General features: G+C 42.2%; 1 protein-coding gene across 2 annotated transcripts in view; it reads left to right on the plus strand.

The window, feature by feature from the left end:
* The window catches only part of LOC129939740 (mitochondrial glutamate carrier 1-like), a 38,797-nt gene extending 23,333 nt beyond the window's left edge, over positions 1-15,464 (plus strand). For both annotated transcript variants that reach the window (XM_056047857.1, XM_056047856.1), the window contains exons 4-6: positions 13,744-14,229; positions 14,297-14,437; positions 14,507-15,464. In XM_056047857.1, coding sequence (XP_055903832.1) covers positions 13,744-14,229; positions 14,297-14,437; positions 14,507-14,651 — 772 coding nt within the window. In that variant the 3' untranslated portion in view covers positions 14,652-15,464. The remainder of the gene's footprint in view (positions 1-13,743; positions 14,230-14,296; positions 14,438-14,506) is intronic.
* Positions 15,465-16,377: the final 913 nt, after the last annotated feature.

Consider the following 16,377-nt stretch of genomic DNA (forward strand, 5'->3'; position numbering starts at 1 on the left):
GATATAACAAACTACAGGCCCATTGCAAAGCTTTCTTGCATTCCTAAATTGTTTGAACAAGTTGTTTGTGAAAGTGTAGCATTTTTTAGTAAAAATCTCATTTGCGTACAGCAACATGGTTTTGTGAAAAAAAAGATCAACCGTTACTAATCTCCTCACTTTCTCATGCATATGTTTAAACGCTTTAGAACAAGGTTATGAAGTTGACTGTGTATACACCACCATTTTTCTTAGATTGGATCAAATCATACCTTGAAAACAGATCTTATGAGATAAAATTTAGAAAAAGTCTTTCAGAAAATTTTGTTACACAAAGAGGTACATCATATATAGCTAAGATTAAAAGATGTGGTCCTTAGGGGCGTCCCTGGGGAACTCCTGATTTGGCAATAAAAGAATTAGAGAAAGAACTTCTGAACGTAATTGATAAGACCTATTATGAAGAAAGAAAGAAACCGATGAACTAAGGATTAAACCCAATTGCCTTCAGCTCAAATAAGATGATACCATGAAAATAGTTAGTCAAAAGCTTTAGGATAATCAGTGTAAATACAGTCGAATTTTTAACCGAGTTCTAGGGTATTTTTGGCACTTATGCAAAACTGCAGGTAAATTAGTAATAATTTTCGGGTCATTTTCGCATAAAACTATTTTATTGATTATACATAATATTTTTGCAGGCAAAATATAAACTATCACATACAACTAGTTCAAAAGGCTTGAATATGCAATACAGTTTAGAGATTGGTCGATAATTTCTAATGTGGGACTTGTTACCCTTTTTAAAGACTGGTTTGTAATAAATGCCTTCTTCAATATGGCTGGGAACTTACTTGAGCTTCAAAAAGAAGGGGACGTGATACTATTGAATTAACCTTTTGTTTTCAAGACAAAAGTATTAATAGTGCTAATCTGGGACAGTTTCGCAAAAAAAAAGAAATTCTCATCTACTTTTGTGGCATGTCAACGAAAGACGACTTAAAGTTACAAACGCGTCAGAAATTTCTGAAATACTTACTAAGTTATCTTTTTTATATGTAAAATTTCTAGTATAGCCATACCTAACAGATTTCCTTTTTGTATTAACGAATCTACGAAAGCTTTTGAAGTGAAAATTAGGAGAACTTTCCATATTTATGAAATATTCGGCATATAAATAAGTGGAGAGATTAAAACTCTTCAAGTAGGGTAACATCCACTTCACGATCTTCAAGGGACATACAGGTGTGTTCAAAATAATAGGAGTGCTTTTACAAAATTTGCTCAAGTGTTTTTTTTTACCATGTGGCTATTCAAAATAATAGGAGTGTGAGTTATATTGTACGTAAAAAAAATGAAAAACTTAAAAAAGATAAACAGGGCCGAGGAAAGCACTGCACCGACGAAAAACGGGAAATCATAAAAAAGTTGCGAAATGAAGGGAAAACGTATAAGGATATAAAGTTGATGTTGGGGTGCTCTGACCAAATGATCGCCATTGCTGTAAAATATGAAAAAAAAAGTCGAAACCCGGGGATGGAAACGAGAAACGAGTGAAAATGGCAATCGTTGTATTGTTCGCTACAGATGAAAGGTTCCTTTTGCGTCTTCTAAGATGACCCAGGAAGATCTAGGACTGGCAGTAAGTAGCGTAACAATAAGAAGGCGATTGTTGGAACACAATCTTTCCCCTCGCAGTCCACGAAAAGTGCCGATGCTTGCTTTGTGGACTGACGAGACCAAAATTGTTTTATTCTGTGGAACTGGCTCTAGGCAATACGTCCGACGTCCAGAAAATTCCGAGTTTAAGCCTCGGTACACCATTAAAACGGTAAGGCATGGAGGTGCTAAAGTGATGGCATGGGGCAGTTTCTCATATGCTGGTGTTGGCCTCATACATCAAATCATTGGCATGATAGACCAGCGTGTTTATGTGGAAATAATGTCCAGTGATGCCTTATGCGAGTTGGAATATGCCTGTTAAATGGGTATTTCAACAAGACAACGACCCGAAACACACCAGTTAGTCTGCCAAGGAATGGTTTCGGGTCAATGGGGTTGATGTCATGGACTGGCCAGCGCAGGATGTGAAAAAGGGTGTTTCTCGACTAAGACTCTTGAATTCGAGGCAGTTATGGGACGCAGTCGAGGAAACATGAAACCAAATTCCAGTTGAGCGTTGTTAGGCCCTTGTGAACTCTATGCCACGCTGATGTGCAGCAATTATAAAAAAACAAACGATTTTCCACAAAATACTGACAAAAAAATCTTAATATTAAATTTTTTTTAGTTTTTTATACTTTATTTTATGTACTCCTATTATTTTGAACAATTCGTTTTGGCTTTATTTTGATAAAATTCATGTTGTTACTAAATTATTTGCTTTAAACAAAGTAGTCTTTAAGCATAATAATAAAAGACTGGATTACCTATTTTGTACAAAAGAAATAATAAATTAAAAAAAATTATACAACTTTTGAGTCACGATTTAATCTAAAAAGAACAGGCACTCCTATTTTTTTGAACACAACTGTACTTCTTATGAGCCTTGTTTCGAAGCATTTAAGCTCTATCATATACAGAAGCTTGGGATAACGACATAATGCCCAAGTTCAAAATTTCTAAACAAAAATCTCCACACTTAAAAAAATCCACAAATTCGTTATACCCAAGTACAAAATCTCCAAAAACAGAATCCCCAGGATCTAAATCCACATGCACATAATCCACAAATCTAAGCCCCAAATCTAAAATTTTTAAACTCTGTCAAGGCCTGTTGGTTTTCATCATTTGTATGTGGGTCTGCTACCATGTAACCATTTTTAAAAAAATAATTTTACCAACAACGTTAAACTGTTTATCAAGGTTAAATGCAGAAACTGATCTTGCTGATGAGGAAAGTCATAATCATTTTCGTTCTTTACTTAGGTATAGAATCTACTTCACTACTTTGCTTTTCTATAGACCGTAAGCACAAATTCACCATGTTTCGTATATATCTAAGAAATTATGATTGGCTTACTTACTTAAGGTGGCGCTACAGTCCGGGGCGGACCTGGGCCTCAACCAACAAGCGTCTCCAGCCAGCTCGGTCCCTAGCTAGCTGTCTCCAGTTTCGCACGCCAAGTTGGTTGAGGTCCTCTCCCACCTGGGTGCGCCACCTGAGTCGCGGTCTTCCTCTACTGCGCCGTCCCTCGGGATTGGATTCGAAGACCTTCCGGGCTGGAGCGTTGATGTCCATCCGCTCTACATGACCTAGCCATCTAAGCCGTTGGACTTTGATTCTGCTAACTAGGTCAGTGTCGCTGTACAGCCCATACAGCTCGTCGTTATATCTTCTCCTCCATTCTCCATCTATGCGTACGGGACCAAAAATCGCCCGAAGAATTTTTCTCTCGAAGCATCCTAAGACGCTCTCATCTTTCTTTGACAGGGTCCAGGCCTCAGCGCCATAAATGAAAACCGGGATGATGAGTGTCTTATAGATGGTGATTTTACATGCTCGAGAGAGGACTTTACTTCTCAATTGCCTTCTAAGTCCAAAGAAGCAACGATTTGCAAGAGTCTGCATTAGTAGCGGTGCCTAGGTAGACAAAGTCCTTAACTACCTCAAAGTTATAGCTGTCCATGGTGACGTTTTGTCCAAGACGTCGTCGTTCAGTGTCCTTTTTTGATGACAGCATATACTTGGTCTTGCCCTCATTGACCACTAAACCCATCTTCTTCGCTTCCGTCGCAATGCTCAAAAACGCTCCACTGACATCACGCTTTGATCTTCCAATTATGTCAATATCATCTGCGTATCCGAGTAATTGGATGGATCTTTGGAAGATTGTGCCTCTAGTGTTGACGGTTGAGTTTTGCACAATTCTTTCCAGAACGATGTTGAAGAAGTCGCGTGACAGTGCATCGCCTTGTCTAAAACCTTTTTTGACATCAAATGCATCGGTAAGATCTTTTCCGACCTTGATAGAGCAGCGTGCATTCTCCATCGTCATTCTGCACAAACGGATAAGTTTGACAGGGATGCCAAAACTAGACATTGCTCGGTAGAGCTCTTCCCTATAGATGCTGTCATACGCGGCTTTGAAATCGATAAAGAGATGGTGAGTATCGATTTGAAGCTCCTGGGTTTTTTCCAAGATCTGCCGTAGTGTGAATATTTGGTCGATAGTGGACTTTCCTGGTCTGAAGCCACACTGATAAGGACCAATCAGGTTGTTGACGAATGGCTTCAGACGTTCACATAATACGGCAGAGAGGATCTTATACGCAATGTTAAGGAGACTGATGCCTCTGTAGTTGGCGCAGTTTAGAGGGTCTCCTTTCTTATGTATCGGGCACACTATGCTGAGATTCCACTCATCGGGCATGCTTTCTTCCGACCAAATTTTGCAGATGAGTTGGTGCATGCTCCCTACCAAGTCATCGCCTGCTGCTTTGTATAGTTCGGCGGTGATGCCGTCAGCTCCAGCAGCTTTGTTTGACTTAAGTTTAGATATAGCTATCTTCACTTCGTCAAGGTCGGGTGGGCGGAATTGTTGATCTGCGTCGCCGAGGTTGAGTGGTTCTATCTCCCTTACAGCGGAATTCGGTTCGTCATCGCCGTTATATAATTTGGAGAAGTGATCTTTCCATATTCTCAGCATCGACTGTGGTTCTACTACGATGTTCCCTTGATCGTCTTTACAGGCTTCGGTTCGTGGTTGGTATCCTTGGGAGGTTTTTTTTACCTTTTGGTAAAATTTACGAACCTCATTCCTGTTGTGACATCCCTCTATCTCCTCGATCGCGCGCTTCTCATGCTCTCTTTTTTTCCGTCTAAGAAGCCGGTGTTCCTCTCTCCTCTTCTGCTCGTAGAGCTCGCGAGCAGCTCTCGTCCTTTTGTGCAGCGCCGTTTTGTATGCCTCTTGTTTCGCTGCGTGAGCTTGCCGGCATTCGTCGTCAAACCAGGGGTTTCGCTGTGGTGGTCGTGTGAAACCTAGCACTTCAGAGGCGGCATCTCTGATGGCTGCAAGGCAATGTTGCCACTGGTTTTCAATGCTTAATGCAGGAAGCATAGGACTCCTTAGGAGGTTATTAGAGACTCGATCGGAAAAGGACATGGCAGTCTCTTGCGATTGTAGCCGTCTAACGTCGAATCTTCTCACAGTACTTCCTTGTTTTGGCTTGGATCGGGATATCCGTAGCCGTACCTTGGCTACTACGAGGTAGTGGTCCGAGTCAATGTTGGCCTCTCGGAATGTTCGGATATCCTGGATACTGGAGAAGTGTCGTGCGTCGATCGCAATGTGGTCAATCTGGTTGACGGTTGATTGATCAGGAGATTTCCATGTCCCCTTGTGGATATTAAGATGCGTGAACTGCGTACTAGCTACCAGAACGTCTCGCCCCGCAGCGAAATCGACAAGCCTGAATCCGTTGTCGGAGGTAGTGTCGTGCAGGCTGTATCTCCCGATTATGCCACCAAAGATGTCTTCTCTTCCTAGCTTGGCATTAAAATCTCCTAAGACAATTTTAATGTCATAGCCAGGGCACTGCTCATATGTCTTGTCCCAGAGCTCGAAGAACATATCTTTGGTGTCTTCATCTTTCTCCTCTGTTGGGGCATGCGCGCATATTAGGCTTATGTTGGCGAATTTAGCCTTGATGCGGATTGTCGTGATGCGCTCGCTCACACTGTTGAAACTCAAGACTTTTTGCCTGAGCCTAGTTCCAACAACAAATCCACACCCAAATAGACGCTGTCTTTGTTCTCGGTAGCAGTCGCCGTAGTAGATATCGCAGTCTTTTAGTTTGCGTTTACCCGGTCCATCCCATCGCACTTCTTGGATGGCTGTAATATCTGCCTTGCAGCAGTTTAGGGCTTCCGCTAATTGTTCGGCTGCACGTGGTCTGTTAAGGGACCTAACATTCCACGTACATATCGGAAGTTCGTTGTCCTTATTTCGTTTGCGTGGGTTGTCAACAGTGAATCCGTCCGTATCCGAGGCTTGTTGTTGCTTCGAAACTATGATGTTTTTACGTGGCCTGGAAGTCACCCCGACGGCACAACCCCCAACCTGGAGGGCCAGATCCTTAGTATAACTCCAAGGAAGGGGAGCCGGATGAACCGCTCCTTATAGGCCTGGGCTCCGAATATGTCGAAGAAGCCCTATAAGGTGTTCACTAAGTAGTTCGACCTTACTGGAACTGTAGACGCCACCGTTGATTCTATCTCGAGAATTCGTCCGCTGCCGCCTGGATAAGGAGAGGTGCCTTAGTGGAAACACCTCTCCCCCCCTCTCTCGTTTGCTGCCCCCAACAACTTTCCACTGGGGTTGGAACCCAATCTCCAGTTGAGGTACTAGGCACCCGATGTTCACCGCGGGGAGGTGAGAGTAGGAGTTGATAGACAGAGGTGGGTTTTGAGAAAAACCTGTGGACGCTTGTGTCCTCTTGAATGCACATGTCTACCATTTGAACATCATATGAAACATATGATTGGCGCCAAACATAATTTCTTAGATATACTCGGCAGAGAGGATCTTATACGCAATGTTAAGGAGACTGATGCCTCTGTAGTTGGCGCAGTTTAGAGGGTCTCCTTTCTTATGTATCGGGCACACTATGCTGAGATTCCACTCATCGGGCATGCTTTCTTCCGACCAAATTTTGCAGATGAGTTGGTGCATGCTCCCTACCGAGTCATCGCCTGCTGCTTTGTATAGTTCGGCGGTGATGCCGTCAGCTCCAGCAGCTTTGTTTGACTTAAGTTTAGATATAGCTATCTTCACTTCGTCAAGGTCGGGTGGGCGGAATTGTTGATCTGCGTCGCCGAGGTTGAGTGGTTCTATCTCCCTTACAGCGGAATTCGGTTCGTCATCGCCGTTATATAATTTGGAGAAGTGATCTTTCCATATTCTCAGCATCGACTGTGGTTCTACTACGATGTTCCCTTGATCGTCTTTACAGGCTTCGGTTCGTGGTTGGTATCCTTGGGAGGTTTTTTTTACCTTTTGGTAAAATTTACGAACCTCATTCCTGTTGTGACATCCCTCTATCTCCTCGATCGCGCGCTTCTCATGCTCTCTTTTTTTCCGTCTAAGAAGCCGGTGTTCCTCTCTCCTCTTCTGCTCGTAGAGCTCGCGAGCAGCTCTCGTCCTTTTGTGCAGCGCCGTTTTGTATGCCTCTTGTTTCGCTGCGTGAGCTTGCCGGCATTCGTCGTCAAACCAGGGGTTTCGCTGTGGTGGTCGTGTGAAACCTAGCACTTCAGAGGCGGCATCTCTGATGGCTGCAAGGCAATGTTGCCACTGGTTTTCAATGCTTAATGCAGGAAGCATAGGACTCCTTAGGAGGTTATTAGAGACTCGATCGGAAAAGGACATGGCAGTCTCTTGCGATTGTAGCCGTCTAACGTCGAATCTTCTCACAGTACTTCCTTGTTTTGGCTTGGATCGGGATATCCGTAGCCGTACCTTGGCTACTACGAGGTAGTGGTCCGAGTCAATGTTGGCCTCTCGGAATGTTCGGATATCCTGGATACTGGAGAAGTGTCGTGCGTCGATCGCAATGTGGTCAATCTGGTTGACGGTTGATTGATCAGGAGATTTCCATGTCCCCTTGTGGATATTAAGATGCGTGAACTGCGTACTAGCTACCAGAACGTCTCGCCCCGCAGCGAAATCGACAAGCCTGAATCCGTTGTCGGAGGTAGTGTCGTGCAGGCTGTATCTCCCGATTATGCCACCAAAGATGTCTTCTCTTCCTAGCTTGGCATTAAAATCTCCTAAGACAATTTTAATGTCATAGCCAGGGCACTGCTCATATGTCTTGTCCCAGAGCTCGAAGAACATATCTTTGGTGTCTTCATCTTTCTCCTCTGTTGGGGCATGCGCGCATATTAGGCTTATGTTGGCGAATTTAGCCTTGATGCGGATTGTCGTGATGCGCTCGCTCACACTGTTGAAACTCAAGACTTTTTGCCTGAGCCTAGTTCCAACAACAAATCCACACCCAAATAGACGCTGTCTTTGTTCTCGGTAGCAGTCGCCGTAGTAGATATCGCAGTCTTTTAGTTTGCGTTTACCCGGTCCATCCCATCGCACTTCTTGGATGGCTGTAATATCTGCCTTGCAGCAGTTTAGGGCTTCCGCTAATTGTTCGGCTGCACGTGGTCTGTTAAGGGACCTAACATTCCACGTACATATCGGAAGTTCGTTGTCCTTATTTCGTTTGCGTGGGTTGTCAACAGTGAATCCGTCCGTATCCGAGGCTTGTTGTTGCTTCGAAACTATGATGTTTTTACGTGGCCTGGAAGTCACCCCGACGGCACAACCCCCAACCTGGAGGGCCAGATCCTTAGTATAACTCCAAGGAAGGGGAGCCGGATGAACCGCTCCTTATAGGCCTGGGCTCCGAATATGTCGAAGAAGCCCTATAAGGTGTTCACTAAGTAGTTCGACCTTACTGGAACTGTAGACGCCACCGTTGATTCTATCTCGAGAATTCGTCCGCTGCCGCCTGGATAAGGAGAGGTGCCTTAGTGGAAACACCTCTCCCCCCCTCTCTCGTTTGCTGCCCCCAACAACTTTCCACTGGGGTTGGAACCCAATCTCCAGTTGAGGTACTAGGCACCCGGTGTTCACCGCGGGGAGGTGAGAGTAGGAGTTGATAGACAGAGGTGGGTTTTGAGAAAAACCTGTGGACGCTTGTGTCCTCTTGAATGCACATGTCTACCATTTGAACATCATATGAAACATATGATTGGCGCCAAACATAATTTCTTAGATATACTCGGCAGAGAGGATCTTATACGCAATGTTAAGGAGACTGATGCCTCTGTAGTTGGCGCAGTTTAGAGGGTCTCCTTTCTTATGTATCGGGCACACTATGCTGAGATTCCACTCATCGGGCATGCTTTCTTCCGACCAAATTTTGCAGATGAGTTGGTGCATGCTCCCTACCAAGTCATCGCCTGCTGCTTTGTATAGTTCGGCGGTGATGCCGTCAGCTCCAGCAGCTTTGTTTGACTTAAGTTTAGATATAGCTATCTTCACTTCGTCAAGGTCGGGTGGGCGGAATTGTTGATCTGCGTCGCCGAGGTTGAGTGGTTCTATCTCCCTTACAGCGGAATTCGGTTCGTCATCGCCGTTATATAATTTGGAGAAGTGATCTTTCCATATTCTCAGCATCGACTGTGGTTCTACTACGATGTTCCCTTGATCGTCTTTACAGGCTTCGGTTCGTGGTTGGTATCCTTGGGAGGTTTTTTTTACCTTTTGGTAAAATTTACGAACCTCATTCCTGTTGTGACATCCCTCTATCTCCTCGATCGCGCGCTTCTCATGCTCTCTTTTTTTCCGTCTAAGAAGCCGGTGTTCCTCTCTCCTCTTCTGCTCGTAGAGCTCGCGAGCAGCTCTCGTCCTTTTGTGCAGCGCCGTTTTGTATGCCTCTTGTTTCGCTGCGTGAGCTTGCCGGCATTCGTCGTCAAACCAGGGGTTTCGCTGTGGTGGTCGTGTGAAACCTAGCACTTCAGAGGCGGCATCTCTGATGGCTGCAAGGCAATGTTGCCACTGGTTTTCAATGCTTAATGCAGGAAGCATAGGATTCCTTAGGAGGTTATTAGAGACTCGATCGGAAAAGGACATGGCAGTCTCTTGCGATTGTAGCCGTCTAACGTCGAATCTTCTCACAGTACTTCCTTGTTTTGGCTTGGATCGGGATATCCGTAGCCGTACCTTGGCTACTACGAGGTAGTGGTCCGAGTCAATGTTGGCCTCTCGGAATGTTCGGATATCCTGGATACTGGAGAAGTGTCGTGCGTCGATCGCAATGTGGTCAATCTGGTTGACGGTTGATTGATCAGGAGATTTCCATGTCCCCTTGTGGATATTAAGATGCGTGAATTGCGTACTAGCTACCAGAACGTCTCGCCCCGCAGCGAAATCGACCAGCCTGAATCCGTTGTCGGAGGTAGTGTCGTGCAGGCTGTATCTCCCGATTATGCCACCAAAGATGTCTTCTCTTCCTAGCTTGGCATTAAAATCTCCTAAGACAATTTTAATGTCATAGCCAGGGCACTGCTCATATGTCTTGTCCCAGAGCTCGAAGAACATATCTTTGGTGTCTTCATCTTTCTCCTCTGTTGGGGCATGCGCGCATATTAGGCTTATGTTGGCGAATTTAGCCTTGATGCGGATTGTCGTGATGCGCTCGCTCACACTGTTGAAACTCAAGACTTTTTGCCTGAGCCTAGTTCCAACAACAAATCCACACCCAAGTAGACGCTGTCTTTGTTCTCGGTAGCAGTCGCCGTAGTAGATATCGCAGTCTTTTAGTTTGCGTTTACCCGGTCCATCCCATCGCACTTCTTGGATGGCTGTAATATCTGCCTTGCAGCAGTTTAGGGCTTCCGCTAATTGTTCGGCTGCACGTGGTCTGTTAAGGGACCTAACATTCCACGTACATATCGGAAGTTCGTTGTCCTTATTTCGTTTGCGTGGGTTGTCAACAGTGAATCCGTCCGTATCCGAGGCTTGTTGTTGCTTCGAAACTATGATGTTTTTACGTGGCCTGGAAGTCACCCCGACGGCACAACCCCCAACCTGGAGGGCCAGATCCTTAGTATAACTCCAAGGAAGGGGAGCCGGATGAACCGCTCCTTATAGGCCTGGGCTCCGAATATGTCGAAGAAGCCCTATAAGGTGTTCACTAAGTAGTTCGACCTTACTGGAACTGTAGACGCCACCGTTGATTCTATCTCGAGAATTCGTCCGCTGCCGCCTGGATAAGGAGAGGTGCCTTAGTGGAAACACCTCTCCCCCCCTCTCTCGTTTGCTGCCCCCAACAACTTTCCACTGGGGTTGGAACCCAATCTCCAGTTGAGGTACTAGGCACCCGATGTTCACCGCGGGGAGGTGAGAGTAGGAGTTGATAGACAGAGGTGGGTTTTGAGAAAAACCTGTGGACGCTTGTGTCCTCTTGAATGCACATGTCTACCATTTGAACATCATATGAAACATATGATTGGCGCCAAACATAATTTCTTAGATATACTCGAAATATGATGATTTTGTGCTTAAAAATGTGGTTTTGAGGTTTTTGGATAAGGAGATTTTAGAGTTGGGGATTTCGTGTTGGGGATATTTACTTTGGGGCTACGGTACCTAATCCCTGAAGCTGGAATATCACTGTAACGGATCATTTATACAGGTTTTAAATGCATTGCCAAATTATGAAATTGCTAAGCAACGTCATTTAAAATTGGTATATTTTCAATATCAAGGATCGTCCTATAATGAATAATGATTAATCAAGTGTTCTTTATTTTGTTGTTGTTGTTGTTCATCTCTTTATTGTTATTAATTTTGCTGTCTGAAACTTTAATAACATTGCAACGGATAATGTGTTAGCAAATTTTCTGTAGGATATCCAGATCACGTTCCAAGTTCCATCGGCTCGGAGAGAAGTTAATTTTGTTTTTATATCCAAATCAGGTAGATGCTCGCAAGTCAATCCTAAATCTCAACGGTCTAAAAGTCTATCATTATTACTTCTTAAGACCTTGGAAAGATTGATTGATATCCATTTAAGAGCAAATGTTGATACAAGACTTCTGTCTTCGTCTCAACATGCCTACTGTTAAGGCACCGTCGAATATTCCCTCCACCATAGAGAGTTCACTATGGTTGCTTTCCTTCACATTGAAGATGGTTTTAACAACGTGGACACATCTGCAATCTTATCTGCACTAACATCTCTAAATGTAGAGAGTTCTTCTCTTCTCTCTTCTGGTAGACGATTCGTTAGTAGAGGGACACAGCAAGGTGGTGTTCTATCCCCTCTCCTCTATAACCTAGTGGTGAATGAAATCATAACTAGTCTGGATGCGGAGGGCTTCAGAGTGATTGCCTATGCATATCTTAACAACCTAAAAGTACTCTTACAAAAGGCCTTGGACAGACTAATACTTTGGGCTGATCGGTGTGGACAGCATACAGACTACACCATCTCCCAACTGCAATTCGACAGAAACTTCTAGATTTCTATACCTCCCAGATCTTTTTGTGAGGATAGGGCATTCCTGGAAGATGAGTCAATCCATTTCTATACAGATGGGTCAAAAACAAAAGAAGGGGTTGGTGGCGGTGTGTACTCTGAACGGCTGAAATTGAGTCTCTCATTCTGCCTTCCCAATCATTGTAGCGTGTTCCAGGCGATAAAAGAAGTCTTGTCTTGGCTTAAAGAAAACGTGATATCAACATCTGATATCCGTATTTTCTCAGATAGTCAGGCCGCTATCAAATCCCTGGACTCTGTCTTTATAACAGTCCATAACTGTCGATCATCTCTAATGGAGATGGCACAACAGTTTAATATTCACCTTTGCTGGGTGCCGGGCCATAAAGACATTCCAGGTAACTGTAAGGCAGATCGCTACTTGTAAACTGTTGTTAAAGCAAAACGCTGTGAGGAAGGCAGGCACCAGGTGGAACAACATCACCACATGTCAAGTCACAAAAAACATCTGGCCAACACTGGATTTAAAACGTTCAAGGTGCTTGCTGTCTCTAAGCGGATCACATATAAGCTCGATAATAGGTGTCATAACCGGACGCTGTCCAATAGGAAAGCATGCCACGCGACTAGACGAGGAAGAAACAGTTCTTCATATTCTCTGAACATGCCCTGCCCTGGCTCGAAAACGCAGGAATTACCTAAGATTTTCATGTGGTATCAAAATGGGCCATTAAACTAGCCTGAGTGTGTCCGTTTCCATTCTGGACAGCCACTTTAACCTAACCTAATCTCCAGATCACGTCAACGGCGCTGTGCAGCCCGTACAACTCGTCGGTTCATCTTCTCTTCCACTCACCTTCAATGCACACGGGACCGAAGATCACGCCAAAAACGTTTCTCTCGAAACGACCCAATTTGCTTTCAACCGCTTGTATAGCGACATTTTGGCCGCTCGATTGAGGACTTTATTACTTAATTGCTTTCTTAGCCTAAAGAAACAGCAGTTAGGAAGAATAATGTTTCGTTTTATCTCAGCGCTGGTGTTATTCTGCTCAACTACTTCAAAATTACGTCTGTTGATGGGGATGTTTTGATCGAGACGTTCGGTGTTGTAGGTCCTTTTTTGATGACAGTATATTGTTTGTTTTCTCAATAGTCGCAAAAGACCCATTAATACCACGCTGAGTTCTTCCGATTCAGCATATGCTAGTAGTTGGACAGACTTTTGAAAGATAGTGCTTCAAGTGATGACGTAAAACCTTTTTTGACATCGAAAGGTTATGTTAAGTTGTTTCCAACCTTTATGGAGCAGCGCGAATTTTTCATGGCCATCCTGAACAAACGGACAAGATTGGCAGGGATTCCAAAAAAGGATGCTGTCATATGCGGCCTTGAAATCGATTAAGCGATGGTGAGTGTCGATTTGATGTTCTTGGGTTGTTTTTTAAAGGCTCTGCCGTTATGTGAATATTTGATCGACTGTGGTCTAAAACCATACTGATAAGGACCTTTCAGGTTGTTGACGATGGGCATATTACGGCAGAGATGATTTTTTAAGCGATGTTAAGTAAACTGATTTTTTGCATATTAGAGTCATAATTTTAAAACTATCCTTTTTTATAATTTAAGTACATATTTAAGTAAAATTCCTATTTATTAATAATAAATAAAGTTTATAAATAGAGCCTTAAGTTACATTTTTAAACATTTATTAAAATTTAGCTATTACTTTAAATTCTATATTTCAATGAATCGAAATTTTAGGTTTGACTGCTTCCGCCAGACATATCGTGCTGAAGGATACTTTGGCATGTATCGTGGTTCTGCTGTCAATATTCTGTTAATTACCCCAGAAAAAGCCATTAAACTAGCTGCCAATGATTTTTTCCGTTATCACCTTACCAAAGCTGATGGTAAACTTCCATTAACTCATCAAATGGCGGCCGGTGGGCTGGCTGGTGCCTTCCAAATCATCGTTACCACTCCAATGGAATTATTAAAAATTCAAATGCAAGACGCTGGACGTGTTGCATCTCAAGCCAAATTAGCTGGAAAAACAATCCCCAAAACCTCTGCTTCACAAATTGCTGGCCAATTAATCAAAGAGAAGGGTATATTTGGTTTGTATAAGGGAATCGGTGCAACTGGTTTGCGAGATGTTTCTTTTTCGATGGTTTATTTCCCATTATTTGCAACATTAAACGATCTTGGACCAAGAAAAGCCGATGGATCAGGAGATGCTGTTTTTTGGTAAATGATTTATACATTCAACAATAATGTACATTAAAATTTTTAAAATTATGTGTATCATTTGTAGGTGCTCCTTTTTATCTGGATGTGCTGCTGGTTCTACGGCTGCTTTGGCTGTTAATCCATTTGATGTGATTAAAACCCGCCTTCAGGCTTTGAAAAAAGCCGAAGGGGAGAAAGAATTCAAAGGAATTGGTGATTGTATTGCGTAAGTTGTATAAGCTAAGGCAAAATTTCAAATATATGCTGTGCTAAAGCAAACAAATTTTAATTTCAGAAAAACACTCAAGCACGAAGGACCAACTGCATTCTTCAAAGGTGGCCTATGTCGAGTGATTGTTATCGCACCACTCTTTGGTATTGCCCAAATGGTGTATTTCTTAGGTGTAGCCGAAACATTACTTGGCCAGAAAAAAGACTAAATCAATTACAAAATTGTTATTTCACCAAATTGAAAAGCATACAAGTCATCCACCCAAAATATGTGTAGTCATAATAATATACCTACATAAATGCGTGTGTTATATTTATTAAAACGAAATAACTTTGCAAAGCATTTAAAAGAGAAATATAAAGCATGGAGTTTTATGTGTGTTATATGCCATTTTTTGTTTAATTAAATAAGTATGTTAAATGTTCTCATTCTCAATACATAAATACAAGCAAACAATTATTATTGTACGGGCATTAAGCCATTAAATAAATGTTTTATTAAATTAAGAACACCGCTGCCTGCCGTGTAGTAGAGCGATAAACAATTATTGCATTCAATATAAAATATTGTTGTAATTAAACTGTTTAAATAATATTGCACTTATACACTGAAAAAAATATGACAATAAATTTCATGCCACGAACAAAAAAGTCGATTAATAGTTAATTCATGAGAGCAATTATTTTTTATGAAAATACAACAATTCTTACATTTGCATACAAAAAATAAACTTTTTAATATTGATATGAATTATAAATACCAAATGAATATAATGAAACATTTAAAAAATTTAATTTCACTCAAAAATCTAATGGTAACATTATGAAAAAGCAGCCGTCTTAAAATGTCGTGCGTGTTTTTTTCTGGTAACCTATGTATATTTTGGTTTGAGTACAATTGTTATTATAATTTTCTTATATTTAAAAATGTAACTGTTGTGTGTAATAATAAACAAGAATTTCACCTCATAAATATAGCTCATACATAAATAAATATACGTTAGTAATGTTCAAAATTGAAATTAATTTTTATATTTATAAACCAAATTCCACTCTTCTCCCGCAACTAATCGACTCTCAATAACTAATATAAATCCCTCGCCCTCCCCAAAAACTTCATCGAAAATTCCAAGTAACAAAAAACCACAAAAACAACTACCTTCCGCACTGCCTGCTTCATCATCGAAAATTTCCATCTCCAAAGAAGAGGTGCAAAAAGAAGAAGGTTTTGTGCAAAAAAATGACGGTGACGACGCTGCTGCATGCTCTGCTGCTCTCGTGGGAGTGCATTCTAATTCCATTTCTCTTTTAAGAAATAGCTTAGACATAGGTTCCACTTCCTCTCCCGTCAATCGGAATAATGCTGTTGGTGCGAGTGAGATGACAGCAACGAATGTGGGTTTGGGTACTGCATTTGAAATTGAAATTGAGGATCCTCTTAGTAAAAGAAATGCTAATAATGTTTGTTTTGATGTTGATGAATCTGTGAAAGCCCCCGACGATGATGCCGATGTCGACGGTGACGACAACAAAGGTGTTGCTAATATTAATGCTCATGGTTTGACTTCTGCTTGTGTTGACGGCTCTAAAACTGAAAATGTTCGAATTCAATATTCTGCTAACAGACCCAGTTTTAAGTCAGGTGCAAATATAGATGCGGACATCTTAAAAAAAAATGTTTTTAGTAAAATGAGGTGGTTTCATTTATCCAGTTTCAGAAAGGAAACATCAACTGAAAATATCACCGATTATATTCAATCTAAAACTAAACTCGATGCCTATCTTTTTCCATGTTATAAGCTAATGGCGTCGAATGAAGATATGAAAAAGTTAAAATTTATCAATTTTAAAATTGGTACTCCTCTGGAATATGTGCATTTGATATACAACTCTGAGCTCTGGCCTAAGGGTATTAGTATTCGCCCATTTAATTAC

Source organism: Eupeodes corollae, chromosome 1, assembly GCF_945859685.1.
Source record: "Eupeodes corollae chromosome 1, idEupCoro1.1, whole genome shotgun sequence".
Lineage (NCBI taxonomy): Eukaryota > Metazoa > Arthropoda > Insecta > Diptera > Syrphidae > Eupeodes > Eupeodes corollae.